General features: G+C 51.7%; 1 protein-coding gene across 6 annotated transcripts in view; it reads left to right on the top strand.

Moving 5' to 3' along the window:
* HIPK2 (homeodomain interacting protein kinase 2) overlaps positions 1-15,328 on the top strand; it is a 246,202-nt gene that overhangs the window by 168,645 nt on the left and 62,229 nt on the right. For all 6 annotated transcript variants that reach the window (XM_027770510.1, XM_027770509.1, XM_027770508.1 and 3 more), the window contains one exon: positions 2,011-2,017. In XM_027770510.1, coding sequence (XP_027626311.1) covers positions 2,011-2,017 — 7 coding nt within the window. The remainder of the gene's footprint in view (positions 1-2,010; positions 2,018-15,328) is intronic.

Here is a 15,328-nt window from a genome sequence, read left to right as displayed (position 1 = left end):
CCTCCCTCTCTCCTCCCTCCTGCCCTTCTTCAGCTGCTACAGCTGATCTTGGGCGACTCCCTGATCCCGCAGGCCGGTTAGATCACTTGGCTAGCGAGTTGTGCAGTGCACATGAGAACAAGTGAGCGTCCATTCAAAGATGTCTGAGTCCCAGCTCTTGGATCACAAAGAGTCCCCATTGTTCAGATGAGAAAAATCTGTCTATGAGAAAATAGGGCAGTGGTATCCTGATCTGGAGGAACAGTTTACTCCTCTTCCACACCCAGGGGCGTCTTCTGTGCTTTGCTCCATGTGTTGTGGCTTTCTTACGATGAGGTTCCTAGGAAGTGCCAACCCTCTGTCCCCAAGAAGCTGAAGGTTGGGACAGCTTTGCGATCTGAGCGTCTGCTGCACTTCAGCACCACCTAGTGGGAGATGTAGGAGCCAGCTTAGTTTTTCCTGCATGACCCAGTCCACGAGAAAGCAGACATGGGTTTGGTTGGGTTTGATTTTGGTTCCTTTGGGGAAAGTTGTATAGTGGAAAACTTTTTTTTTTTCTTCTCCAAATAAGCTGCGCTTAGCTGGAGACCTGGAGTCTGTGGCATTTTGTGGATAAGTCTGTGCCTAACTCCTGCCAGAACAAACAACTAGCTGCAAGGAGAGCTCCCCCACCCTGCTCCGAGAAGACAGGCCATGGTTAGGCCCACTCTGTGGGTGTCTCCGTCTACAGACTAGGGTGAAGGACTTGCCCGTGGAGGGCGCTCTGCCACTGGCGTGGGCTCCCAGTGTACACTGCCCCAGAGCAAGGCCAGCCCCATCGGCCTGGCTCCTCCTACCCCCAGGCCTGCCCACGTGGAGGTGGCCATGTCCCACGGTGACTGGAACCTTCCCCATCAGCCAGGACAGCTCCCAGCATTATCTGAAAACATGCTCAGGTAGGGAATTAATGGCTTTCGGCTCTTCCCAGTGATTCCCTACCCAGAGCACAGTACAAGAGGGCGGCCCACGGACGATGACGGTTTTACTGCAATATCCTTGAGGTTGCGGTGGAAATTCACCCTCCAACATGTGTTTGGCCTCTTAACTCAGTGGGTTCTTTTTCAGAGCTCAGGTTTCTGGCTTCTAAGCTCTCTTAATTGGTACGTCTCCAGTTGGTGACACCAAATGCGTCTCCTTTTCAAAGAAGGAGCAAGTTTGTATCTTCAATCCCCTGTCTCCTATCCCTGACCATCAGCTCTGAAGAACGTTGCTTGTGACTTAGCCCCATAAACCACATGGAAGAGAAATACCCTAATGACAAGCCCTGTCTGTGGTACAGTCGCTTGTGCAAGGTTGGGGATTAGGGGACCCCTTCGTGGGGGCGCAGGGAAGCCTGGGAAGGAAAGTGTTGAGCCTCATTCACTCACCCAGCAAACTTTGAATACTTGCTATAAACTAGTTGCAGGTGAAGTTTTACTTTCAACTCAGTACCAAGTTACATGTAGTAATACTGTTTTCTTAGTGTGTGTTTTTCTGGGGTACAGAGTGGGCCTTAAATTAGTAGGCTGGCATGGGAGAGACCGGCCTTTCCCCTGGTCGCCCAGCGCATGTTCACTCTATTGGTGGATAGCAAAGCGCCAGGCTGGCCAAAGTGAAGATGCTGCATTTGCAGCTGATCCGCAGGACGTGAAGTCCCAGATTCCCTCCCTGTGAGGAGAAAAGGGAACGGCCTCAGAAAGTGGAAAGGTGACAGCATGATTTGGGTTAGGCCTTCCCAGAAGAGCTTCCCTGTGAAGCTCCTAAGGCACAATTTCAACCCTTGACTTTAGTCACAGACTAACAGTCACCCGAGGAACGTGGTCAGAGCATCTGAGGCGTCGCTCCTCTCAGCCAGCTGCGTTATTCTCCCAGCTTTGGGCCCCTGAGCTCACCTGTTCAGGAGCCCTGCCTGGGCAGAGCACGGCTGCGGCCTGGGGTTCACTGCACAGTGCACACCGACTCCGAGCTCATGTGTGCCAACTGCACGTCGCCACCCGCGTGTGCTGGTGCCAGGGCCCCTTTGAGGAAGGGGAGCCGGCAGGGAGAAGCATGAGGGGGCGTCTGGGGTGCGACGTGTCTTCACCTAGCCGGTCGTGACACCCGTCTTTGCTTTCTGGTGGTCACTGAGCCACACAGCTTTGTTGTGCTCTTCTTTGCGTGTTTTCTTTCACAATAAAAATAATAAGATCTTTAAAAGTTGTTAAGCAAACCTGGAACAGCATTATCTGTGAATCAGTATGTGTAGCTATATGTAGAAGCCCAGAATTCCATTGCCCTGGCTGGCGGATGTTGCCCGTTACATTACAGATACCCTAGGAGGTGGTACCCCTGGGCAGAACCTCTAGAATCGTGGTCCCCAACCTTCCTGGCAGACAGAGAGACAGACAGAAGGTGAGAAATCATTCCCCCCCCCGGGGGGGGGTGACCACATCATAATCCCTTCTCTTCCATTTTCCTCTCGAGATTTTGGGCATGCACGCACATGCACCTGGCCTAAGTTTCAAGCCACCAGGTCCAGGACTGGAACCACGGTTGGCCGTGTGGGAGTCCAGTACCTTAACCACTATGCCACCTGCCCCCCAACCCCCACAGACATTTATTGAGTGGCTACTTTGGCAAAAGGCATCAGCTTGAACCCTGACCTGGTGACACTCCGGGCCTATGGGATTCAGGAGGCCAGACCAGGCTTTCTCCAGTAACCCTGGCTTCATTGCGAGGGCACCAGACACCAGACTGGGAGATTCAGGCCACCCAGGGGAGGGATCAGCACAGCAGGCACCGCACAGGTCAGGAAGGTGAGGGTTATCGGAATTATAAGGCAGAGTGATCATCTCTGAATGACCCAGCGCAGGGCCGCGGCTGGTTCTTCTTAAGACATTGCTCACTGACATTTACACTTCCTAGTTTTCTGCCTTTCCCCTCTTCCCCTCCCTGCCCTTGCTCTTGTTTCACAAAGCCGAGTCCAGTCCGTATTACGTACGCGGATGCCTGTCTCTGCACTCTTCCCTTTGTTCTGTATATACGAGCACTTAACGGATGTAGAGGCTGGTACCAGAATATGCTGTGGACATCCAAGAACTAGTTCCAGTCGACACCAACAGCAGCAGCAGTCTTTGAAGATTACATGCAGTTTAAGTTCTTTGGAGATTAATTCAGTTTAACTGAAGTTCCAGACCCAGCCTTGTCTGCTGGTATACAAGTGAAAAAGTTAGGTTCGGGGGCCACACTTTGCAGAGCTGGAGCAGCCCTGGGAACCAAGGGCCAAATACGTGCACGTGTGCGTGTTTAGTGCACACCAGGGAAAGCTCGCTCAGAACCAAGATGTTCACTGCCAAAATGAGTCCCCAAAATTGTCACTCTGATTCAAATATTACACTGGAAGTGGCCAATCGAATCGAGGAACCCAGTTTCCGTTGGAGACTGTTCAAGTGCGTCACGAGAACCATGTCGGTATCTAGACCAGACTGTCATTATGTCAGCCTCCCACATGGATCTGGCAACCCCTTTACTGTCATGAGCATTTCTACTATGAGAGCTGAAGAGACCAGTTAAAACAGGATCACTGTGGAGGGTCTCAAAATTCTGCTATGGATACCCTAGGCAGTGGTGGCCTCTAGAACAGCATTCTCCAGCCTTCCCAGCACCAGGGACCATCCCCTAGGCAGAACCTCTAGAACAGGTTTCTCCAGCCTTCCCAGCACCAGGGACCATCCTTCATGGATGGAGTGGGGAGAAGACTTGGTCCCGAGATGACCCAAATGCACCATATCCACCGTGCACCTCATTTCCGTCACAGCCACATTGCAGTCTACAGTCACACAGCGCTAGGGCTTGCACTCCCCTGGGAATCCAGTGCCTCTGCTAACCCAGCAGGAGGCAGAGCCTAGGCAGCAATTCCCACCATGGGAGCAGCTCCAAACGTGGACCAAGCCTTGCCTGCTCACCAGCTGCCCACACCCTGCTGCTCAGCCCAGCAAGCCAGCACCAGTTCGCAGCCTGGCCCCCACCATGGACAAGCACTGGTCCCTGGCCCAGGGTCGGAAACCCTTGGTCTAGAACATCTCTGCAACAGCCTTGCTGCACGTGTTATATCAAGCATAACCACCCAAAGACATGAGGAGAGTGTCCTTCTTCACCCTCCTTTTGATCAAAGCCTTTGCAGCTCTCCTCCATAGTGTCTTCTTCAGCTTGCAACAGTGAAGTACTTGGCGACAGGGCGTCTATACATCAGTAGCCCACGGTGATTGGTCCAGCCACCCCCAGGATGTCCAGGGCAGGCTAACAGGAAGGGGAGCTGCTGTCAGGCTCCCTTTGCGGTGCTCCCAGACTTCATTGGGTCTCTTTTTCCTTCTGCTCCTCTACTCAGCTCCCTAATCAAAGACAAAACTGTTTCTCCCACATCTTTTGTTTGCTAAGGAAGCCATGTTTTTTTCAAAATCAAATCTCAAGTTGACCTGGGATTAGCTAGGCCTCAACTGCTATTAGGTCACTGGGAGAATTGTGACGTATGTTTCTATGCTTTTCTGTGCAAGAATGCATCATGAATTTCCTGATGGCCCAATATGTTTTTTAAATTAATTTATTATTATTATTATTATTATTATTATTATTATTTCTAGTACTGCTTTAATTTTACAGGGCATGTGTGTTCACCAGAGACGGGGCCAGGGGTGGGGGGGGGGGCAGTGAGAAAGCAAGTCGCCAAGTCTGGGACTTGAACTGTAGTCAGCCATGTGGGAGTCCAGATCCTTAACCACCATGCCACCTGCTGACCCAGTATTTAAATCTCCACCTGGACCTTCATGGAACCCCCTTCCCGAGGCATAGTATGCATTCTTTGGGTGCAGAGGCTGCTCCTGGTCCCCCACAGGCCTGCCTGTGCTCAGGGTACTGGTCTGCCTGGCTACCCCAAGCACTTTGCAGACTGCCTTCTGACTCCAGTTTCTCTAGAATAGCCTCCCTCTTCCTACTCTCCAGAGTTCTGCCCCTGCTTCTCGGTCCTGTGTTGCTTCAATGTAATCCCTCGTCTCCCACGCCAGGTCAGCAGCTCAAACAGTGGCTCAGAGCTCGTGACAGTGTTGCCAAGTCTCCTCATTTTTGCAGTGGAAACATAAGATTTAACAACCTATCCAAAATACAATTTTACATTTTGATTGCTTCTGCCCTCACCATACCAAGGTTACTTTCAATCTACATATATTTGTGGGAACGGGCTCTTTCACTGCAGTTCAATTTGAGTACACCTTATAATATCAGTGATTATAAAATACCATGGACTAATAGAGTGTCTTGCTTCCAAGGAGTTCAAACTGCTTTATAATTCTGTTGACCATAATTTATCTTCATAAGCTGCCATAGAGACAAGAGAAAAAGCGAGATTAATAATCACATTTTATAGATGGTGAAATAAAAACTCAGGAAAATTGAGTAACATTTTTCCAGAAATGCACAGCTCTCCACTTCGTGTTGCAGATTTATTGCTTAAGTTGGGAGTGGCCGTGAGCCCTGCCCTTGTTCTGCTGGTGCACTGTGTACACAAGCGAGGCATTGACTTGGCTTCCACTGGTCAGGGAGGCTGGGGCGAGCAAGTGAGCGCACCCCATATGCTGCAGCCCAGGCCCCTATGCCGTGTACCGTGAGCAGACACTGACAACTCTGCCCAAGTCCGGAGCTCACACTGTGTTTCCTGCATGTAGCTCTGGCCCCAAGACTGAGAAGAAGGGTGCCTCGCAGCCCAAGGCAAGGCCTGGGCTCTTGTCCATACTCCCAGCACAGCACCCTGCTGTGGTCAGCACTCACGTGAGACCACACGAGAAGGTATATGAAGTCAGGGCAGCGTTTCCTTTCATTCGCTACGGGGCTGGCCTTAAACATGGTGGTCCTGGTGTTTCGACGGATAAGAAGGAAAGTGGGTTTTAAAGGCTGGGGAAAGGGATGCTCTGTTTCTTGTGTTGTGGTCCTGTGGACTTCGACATATTATAGAGGAGTGGTTGAATATCCGATCAGCACCTACTCTGCAAGGTGCCACCTTCATCCTCACACCAGCACCTCCAGTGCTGAGATTCAACCCGGGATCACTGGCTCCCAAGTGGGTGTGGCTCACACTCCACCCTAGTCACCCCGGCAGCCCTGGTGGACTGGACGCCATTCCCCTGCAGGGCCACGTGGAGTAGGAGCAGTCTTGCAACAGCCTATCAGTTATCCGCACTGTCAAGCAAGCTAGTGGAGCTGAATATCAAAGCTTCGATAATTGATGTGTTGACAACGACAGCCGTTTCTTCTTTTTCTTTGGAAAAAATAGAAGCTTTAGCGTCTTGTTCTGAGAATTGGAAAGGGACGATCCCTCTGTTTCTTAGGTGCAAACTTCGTCTGGCACTTCTGGTATGTGGAAAGTGTTTTTGCTGTCCCACATGGTAACAAGGAGACTGGGGTGTCTCTGTGGGGCAGTGCTGCACAGGGACATGAGTGTGGGGAATGGCAAAGGAGTTGTGAACAGCCAGAAGACCCCTGTTCCTGGTACCTGGGAGTCTGCAGTCCTCCCTGCTCCAGAACCAAACTGAAACCGAAAGGCCATGAAAGGTCACACAGTCTGCCTCTTAGCACAGGAGGTGACACTGTGGCAGTGTCGCCAGCTTCAGGGAGGGGCATGTCACTGGCGCTGATTCCCCTACAGGGTGCTGGAGACACGGCAGTGACGGGGGAAAGGGGACATGCACTCACGCTGCCCTGTGGCTGGCCCTACCTGGCTGTTTATCAAGACTCGGCTAGAACTTCCGGGCAGCACCACCTCCCTGCTTTGCCGCTCCTGGCCGGCAGTCCTTCTGAGCGGCTCTGCACGCTCCACGCTGTCGGCCGTCAGCTCGCTGCTGCCTCCTCTCTACAGCGAGCTCCTGTGGCCACCATAGGTCCAGTGTGCTCTTTGGTCTCCAGCACCCAGCGCGGGGCCTGGCACCCAGAAAACACTTGTAAGAACCGCTTGGATGTTGAAATGAGCCAGGGAATGAGTGCAGCTTGAATCGAGTCTGGGTTAGAAGGACCACTGCTCAGAGCAGCCCCCCTCACCCCAAGAGTCAGACGCCTCACAGCCAGCAAACATGCTCCTGGTGAGCTGAGCAAAAAGAAACCCATCTTGGGACCAGCAGTTGGCATAATGGCTATGTCACTGGATTCCCATGTAGTTGACTGTGGTTCAAGTCCCAGACCAGGTGGCTTAAACTCACGCCAGGTGCGTGTGCGTGCATGCCCAAGATCTCGAGAAGAGAATGGAGGAGAAGGGATCGCAGCATGGCCGTCCCACGGGAGCTGATTTCTCGCTTTCTGTCTCTGTCTCTCTCTGTCTTTCTGGCGAACGCACGCGCCCTATAGCAAAAACCTCTCAAAAAAAAAAAAAAAAGGCAGTTGTTTCTCTGTATAGAAAAACAGAATGTTCGGTGTCTTGCTTTGGGAATGTTGGAAAAAAACGATCCCTCTCTTAGGTGCAAATTTTGTCTGACACTTCAATGTATGTTTCAAGTCTTTTTTGAAGTCTCAAAATAGTAATGAGTCTCTAAGACGATTCTGTGGGGTGAATTAGTGCCCAGTTCATGTGTGCGGACCCGTCTGGTATGCTGCCCGCCCACCTTTGCGTCTCCATCACCTGGAGCTGCCTGCACAGAGGAAGCAGCCGGCGCATCCTGAGTGAGGGAGAAGGAACGGATGGGGGGAGGGCACGCTACCAGAACGGTGTCCCCTGCATGCAGAGAGAGGGCTGCATCGACAGGTGGGAGAGGGGCCAGAAGGGACTGGGAAATGTTGACACGAGGCTGACGGAGCAGCAGGCCCGGACTGAAGCACTCTCAGCAGAGCCAGTACAGTGGGAGCTGAGCCGAGCAGCAGCTTGAAGATAGACGCTGTCAGGCCAGCTCCGCAGTACAGTGGTAACGTGCTGCTCAAGAGAGGCTGGCTCCCACTTGGTGATGAAGGTTCGAAACCCTGGCCTGGTCAGCTGGAAACACACTGGGTTCACACATGAGCACCCGGGAGCAGATGGGTTGGGGGATGAGGGAAGAGGATCGTGGTGTGAGCAGGCTCTATGGAGGGGGCCCATCTCTCCCTCTCTCTCTCATTCTCATCTGTGCACACACATGCTCTACCATGAATAAAGAAAAGGAAAAAGAAAATAACAATATACCATGTCAGGGGTCACAAGTCTCTATCATTAAAAAAAAAAAAAAAAAAAAGCCGAAGGGTCCAGCCTGATGGTGATCTACAGCAAACCGAACTGTAGGGCTGGAAGCCACATGACTGGCCACAGGTTCAGCTCCCCAGCCCGGAAGATCTTGGAGAGCTGGAGGGCTGGGGAAAGAGATCCCGACAGGACGAGATCCCATCAAGGGGCTTGTCTCTCCCACAGCTTGTCTCCCTGGTGTGCATGTACTTGCTCTCTAACGTGGATAGAAAGTCAGCTTTTTTAAAAAGATAAAGATATAGATTCTGGAGGGTGTAGTGACTGTGGCCGTAAAGTAAGAGGCTTGGACTGAGATCCCAAGTTTTCACCCTACATGGCCTGGGGACACCTCCACGTCCCCTGTGACTCTTGCCTTTTTGCTGTGATTCCTTGGTGAGTCTCTCATGTGCCCTGCTCAGGGCACTGAGGGCTGGCACCCCATGTCCTCTCTGGGCCTCTTCCCCTTGGCCTAAATCCTGCCCCATCATTCCCAGGCCTTGATGCCTTCATGAAGACTTGCCCCTCAATTCTCCGTTGTCTGCCCTGCCTTAGAACTTTCCATCTGAATCACAATGTTCAGCACTTTCTTATATTTAATGAAGGTTTATTCGATCAACAAATACTTGCAGATTGAGCGGCAGATCCCAAGTTGTCACCCTACATGGCCTGGGGACACCTCCACGTCCCCTGTGACTCTTGCCTTTTTTGCTGTGATTCCTTGGTGAGTCTCTCATGTGCCCTGCTCAGGGCACTGAGGGCTGGCACCCCATGTCCTCTCTGGGCCTCTTCCCCTTGGCCTAAATCCTGCCCCATCATTCCCAGGCCTTGATGCCTTCATGAAGACTTGCCCCTCAATTCTCCGTTGTCTGCCCTGCCTTAGAACTTTCCATCTGAATCACAATGTTCAGCACTTTCTTATATTTAATGAAGGTTTATTCGATCAACAAATACTTGCAGATTGAGCGGCGATGAACCGCCAGGCAGTGTGCAGTGTGCTGCCCCCATGGACGTGGTGGGGGAGACAGGCAGTGAGCAGGTGACAGGGAACGTGCTGCGAAGTGACAGTTAACGGCACTCGAGATGGAGACTAACTGGTGTCGAGGGAGGCCCGACTGTGATGGTGACAATTAAGCTGAGGTTTGAAGGATGTGGAGGTGGCCATTTGAGAGCCAGCAGGGAGAGCATCCGAGGCAGGAGCAACAGCGTCTCATGAAGACTTTATGTCCAGAAGGAGCTCGGGTGTTCTAGAAACTGAAAGGGACCTGGTGGACCGGTGCTTACTGAGCTAGAAGAATGGTTTGAAATGACAGTGGAAAGGTGGACAGGGTCCCAGTCATGGGGTTCCACGGGCCGTGGGAAGGGTTGGATTTCATCCCAAGTGCAGTAAGGACCTCCGAAAGCTTAAAGCAAGAGCAGGCGTGATCTGTCCACTGTGGCCGCTGTGGAGAAAGTGGGTTGGAGGAAAAGGAGACAAAGTGGAAAGGCTGGGTAGGAAGCTCCCAGGGAGCTGGGGCTGGCCAGGCATTGGCCGTGGAGAGAATCAGGGAGGAGTCTGCATGGACTTCGGAGTTGGCCGTGAGGGACTGGCTAGTGGGATGAAGGGACAGAGAACTGAAGATCACCCCCAAACTTCCGGCTAAGCAGCTGGGGGCCAGTTGTTCCATTCGGTAGAGTGAGGAGGATTGAGGGAGGGGTCTGTTCACAGAGGAGGGATGGAGAAGAGTCCCTTTTCAGAAACGTGAACATGGAGGTAACTGAGGCGGTATCAGGCTGTCAGAACCTGAATCTGGAGCAGAGAGAATTCCAAGGAGATAGAAATCCGGAAATTCAAACAGAATTTAAACCTGTGGGAGTGGGTAAGATTGCCGTGGCCATCTCAGGCTGCCGTAACAAGTCCTGCAAACGGTCCAGGTCCACTCTCTCACTGTTCTGGAGGCCAGAAGTCCAAACTCAAGGTGTCAGCAGGGTCACGCTCCCTCTGCAGGCCAGCAGGTGCCCTTCCCTTCCCCTTCCAGCTTCTGGTGGCTCCAGATGTTCCTTCATTTGCGGCCACACGATTCCAATCTCATTTGTCTTCGTATGGCTGTCTCGCTGCTAGGCCTGTGTCTGCGTCCAAATCTCCCTGTTCTAAGCACCCCAGTCAAACCGGATCACAGGCCTCCCTGTTCCAATATCAGCTCATCGTAATGAATCATTCCGGCCACAGCCCCACTCCCAAACGAGGGCCCGTTCGCAGGTAGCAGGGATTAGGACTTCAGCGTGTCTTTTGGGGGAAAGAATTCAACCCATAAAAACTACCTAGGGTAAGAGAAGAGAAGAGAAGGAGGGCTAAGGACTTGCCAACATGTCAGTTACACAGAGGACAAGCCAAGAGCTGACGGCAGGACCCATAGGGTGGTGTCATGCAAACCAAGAAGTGTCTCAGAAACTGTATGAAAGGGTCTCAGCTCTCAGCCACGAGCTGAGAAGTTGACCAAAGGAAAGGGAAGGTGGAGACCACCCTCGTCTCCACGTAGCGAATGGTGGAGTAGAGTGGCCACATCTGGTCGGAGGAGGTGAGAGACGTGAGCTGAAGAGGTGGACACTGTCGGAGAGCGCTCCTTGGAGAGACTGGGCTTGGAGGGGGTGAGCACAGAACAGCCACAGGAGTGGAGGGGGTACGGAGAGGTGCGAGGTTTGGTTGTCCTTTCTGTTTTGTTCTCGCGTTCCGCTTTGTTTTCTAAGATGGGAGTGCCAGAGCCTGTTGCTTGCTTGGGTCAGCTTTGTCTCCATGCCTGTTTGTGCCGCACACGTCTGCATGCCCTGCAGTTGTCCTGTGTACTCTCGTGTTGTTTTCCCGGTGTTGGAGGCCCGTCGCAGACAGGCCCGTGCTTCTGTTTCCTTTGTCTCCCAACCGTCTAGCCATGTGCTGAAGCATTTGTCCCTTCCGGGCACAGCAAGAATACTCGGCTCTAGGTATCATGGTTCTGTGAGTGGCTGCCATGTCATGTCCTTAGTGGACTAGAGCAATGCGTGTGCGTGCGTGCGTGTGCGTGTACGTGTGTGTGTGCATATGTGTGTTTGCTGTAGGGTGTATGCACTCACCAGGGAGACAGAGACAAGGGAAGTGAGACAAGGGCATAATTTTCAAGCTACCAGGTCCAGACTCAAACTGCAAAGTAAGCCACATGGGATCCAGCCACCCTAATCACCATGCCACCTACTGGTCCCGAGAAGTATATATTTTTTAAAACAAAGTCTCACCGTGTCCTGATCCTCCTGGCTCAGCCTCCCAGCTGGGACTACAGGTGCACACCAGCAAGCCTGGCACCACCACCCCCCTTTTTGAAAACTATATATTGATGTCTTTCGAGAATGAGAGAGAGAGAAGGGACCCCAGCAGTCTTCATGCACAATCTACCTCTAGTCTCGGCTAGCCCAGGTCACTAGCATGTCTGTGTGTTTGATGTGTGCAGGGAGGTCCTGGGATGTGAACCCAGGACCTAGCCCATGAGCATTTCATAGCATTACCACTGGGCCACCACCTGGCTTTTTTAGACAGGATCTTGCTGTGTTGCCTAAGTCAACCTTGAGCCCCATCATCCAACCTCAGCTTCCCAAGTCACTAGGATTACAAGTGCACACGACCCTGCCTGGCCTTTAGGCTGCACCAGGAATCGAACCCAGGCCTCCCATGTGGTTGCAGCTGGTGAAACACAGCATTTTAGTAGGGCACGCCGGCCCTAAGACCAATTTTCACAGGCCCTATTCATGCCATGTCAGTTGTTGAAATCTGTATGGTGTTTCTGGCCAGAGAACATCCCTCAAGTGCCTTTGTTTCCTGCCTCGTACCTCAGAACACAAGGTTTCCCCAGGCAGGACAGCCTGCATGGCGGCTGTGGGAACAGCTCTTTAAGTGGGCAGGAAGGACAGGCCCGAGGCCACCGGGAGTCACACTAGCCTATTCCTAAGACCCAACCTGGAGACTAGAGTGTCAGCCATCCACACGTCAGGGCTGCAAGCAGGCAGCAGCCTCACCGAGGCCCGGGTCCAGGAATGGGAGAGGTGAGCGTGTGCTTACCCTGAGTCAGTGGCCTATGGGAAGCAGCCAGGACCGTGGCTCTCCTGTGAGGAGGCCTGAGTCCACGTGCACGAGGAGGCAGGTGGGCACGCCTGCACATTCTGCACCGTGGCTCTCTTCGTGATGTTCCTTTCTGATCTCGTTCTTCTAAGGAATGCAGTGGTTTGTTTATTTATTTATTTATTCGTTCCTAAGAGAAATTCCCACTATAGGGTACATGCCGTCACTGGAAAGAGAGAAACAGAAAGTGAGAAATCACCCTTCGAGGGGATGGCCGCACCGCAATCCCTTCTTCCCCAATCTCCTCTCAGGATTTTAGGCATGCACCCACACACGCCCGGCATGAGTTTCAAGCCTCCAGGTCTGGGACTGGAACTACCGCCAACAACATGGGAGTCCCGCAACGTAATGGGAGTCCCCATTACTCTACCCGCTGTTCCCAGGATGCAGTGTTTTAAATAAACTCAAAGGATCTCTGGCACTGCCAGGGATGATCTGGCACTAATCTCACGGGTTACAGGCAACAATCAGTAACTGGACGCTGGTGTGTGGGCAGCACGGGACACGTTGACCTGGCAGGTTGTGGGGTCAGGGCCATGACACAGGAGGACGTGGCAGCGGAGCACTGGGAGGCTGAGCCAGGAGGATCACAACACGGTGTCCCAGGTAGTGAGAGGGCAAGAGCAGCCTCTGCTTCTCACACCAGCGGGCAGTGGCTGGGACCAAGGAGGCAAAGGCTAGAGCAAGGGCGAAGTCTGGGCTGGGCACAGGAGCTGGCGACGTGCAGCAGCAGCAGCGAGGCAGGGCGACAGCAGCCCGCCTCCAGCGGCAGCTCCACCCAGGAGCACTGAGGAAGCGAGTCAGCGTTTCACATCGGAAAAAGTCGAACTTTCTAACCAGACATTTTTTGGTTTTGTTTGTTTGGTTCTTCTCAATATTACTCTGTAGAGAAGAAAAGATTAGCAATGGGAGCAAATGCGGACAGGAGGAAGAGGATGCTCTTGAAATCGAGACGGATTCGACTAAGAGCCACGATCCCTCCGCCCTGCTAAGGGTGGAGATAACCCAGACAGACAAAGGTCCCCAGTTCCTCACTCCCACCCCAGGCTGCCAAAGAGTACAGTGGGCGGAGTTTCTTTTTTCTTTTTTTTTCTTTTTTAGTTTTTCAGGAGAGAGACGAGGAGAGGGATGAGACTCCTCCCACCCCCCCCAGGGGAATGGCCATGTCCCAATTTCTTCTCCTCCAGTCTCCTCTTGGGATTCAGGGCACGTGCATGTGCCCGGTGTGAGTTTCAAGCTACCCGGCCCAGGACTTAAACCACAGAGTCAGCCATGTGGGATCCACCTTAATCTCCACACCCTCTGCTGGCCCAGAGTAGGGAAACTAGAGAGAAAACAAAAAACGGGACTAATGCATTTCGTTATTAGCAGAGTGCCTGGAGCCACATTTTTAAAAACAGAAGCTGTGTTCGTATCTCAGTGTGAGCCTGGTGTTCTCAAGCATACTCCTGCCTCATCGTGACAGCTTCTCAGAAAAGATGTTCTCTGTGGTCTCTGGTTTTGGTTACCAACAACATGTGAAGTTTTCACTTTGAGTTTAGGGGATTTCCTTCAGAATATCCGGCACTAGCCCCTGTCCGTTATGAAAGGATATCAGAAATGATTGGTTATTCCTTGCGTTGATGGTGGAATTCGGGGTGATGTCCAGATTATATTCCTGAATGGGGTTCTACAGTTTTAATATTAAACAGTTCTCAAGGAGGTTTACAATTTTTTTTTTCAATTTTGTAAGAGAGCACATGCACTCACTAGAGAGAGAAAGAGAAAATAAGAAAGCATCCCCCGATGGGAGGTGGAGACACAATTCCTCCTCCATCTCTCCCTCCTTTCAGGACTCTGGACACTCGTGTCTGGTGTGTTTCTCCAGCCACTGGATTCAAGACTCAAACTGTGTCATCAGCCACGTGGGATCTAGCTGCTTTAACCACCAGGCCACAGGCTGGCCCAAAGAAATTAAGTTTTAGAAGATAATGAAAAATATATAATAGTATTTCTTGGGAAAATTCCTAAAAAGGGGATCATTGGCACAAATGGATATTTGACTTAATCCCATTATGTTGGGTGGGGGCAGCCTGTTTTATATGTTCTTGGTAATAGCATACATGTATTTCAGAATTCCTTTGTTAAAAACTGGGCATTCTCAGGACCAGCAGTTGGCGTAATGGCTATGTCTCTGGACTCTCATGTAGTCAACCATGGTTCGAGTCCTGGACCCAGTGACTTTAACTCACACCTGGCACATGTGTGTGCATGCCCAAGATCCCGAGAAGAGAATGGAGGAGAGGAGATTGCGGCATGGCCATTCCCCCTGGGGGGTGATTTCTTGTTTTCTGTCAGTCTTTTTGGAAGCTCATGTGTCCTATAGCAAAAACCTATTAAAAAAGGAAAAAAAAAAAAAAAAAAAAAAAACAACCCTGGGCATTCTCTGACCAGTTACTGGAGTAGTGGTAAAAGTGGCTGAATCCAACATGGCCAACTATATGGTTCAAGTCCCAGACCCAACAGTTTGAAAAACCACACCAGGCACACATGAATGCATGCTCAAAATACCAAGAAGAGAATGAAGAAGAAATTGTGGTGGGGCTATCCCTCTGGGAAGTAATTGCTCACTTTCTTTCTCCAGTGAGCATACATGTGCTATAGCAAAAAATCTAAGAAAAATAAATAAATAAAACCAAACTAAAAGAACTGGGTGTTCTCTAATTGGATTGGTTTCCTGTTTTTTCAGCTACGAAGGATAACAGACAAGCATCTCTCGAGTTGCTGGCTCACCTAGTCGGTGTGTAACAGTAATGAACTTAGTGTTAGTAGAGGCTGTTCCCTGTAGATCCGATCTAAAGCCACAGCCCTCCCCGTCTCAGCCAGCCGCTCCCCCCACCCAGGGTCCTCCGCTCGACCAGGCCTCTCTGCCACGAGCTCTCCATGGGCATCAGTAATGGCTCTGCACGGACAGAGTTCATGCAGAAGGAGCTGCCTGCGCTCCACCTGGCTGACGGTCTCTCCGC

This window comes from Tupaia chinensis, unplaced genomic scaffold (assembly GCF_000334495.1).
Source record: "Tupaia chinensis unplaced genomic scaffold, TupChi_1.0 Scaffold000140_1, whole genome shotgun sequence".
In the NCBI taxonomy this organism is placed as follows: Eukaryota; Metazoa; Chordata; class Mammalia; order Scandentia; family Tupaiidae; genus Tupaia; species Tupaia belangeri.
The sequence above is the reverse complement of the archived record's forward strand: the minus strand, read 5'-3'. Positions and strand labels throughout refer to the sequence as shown.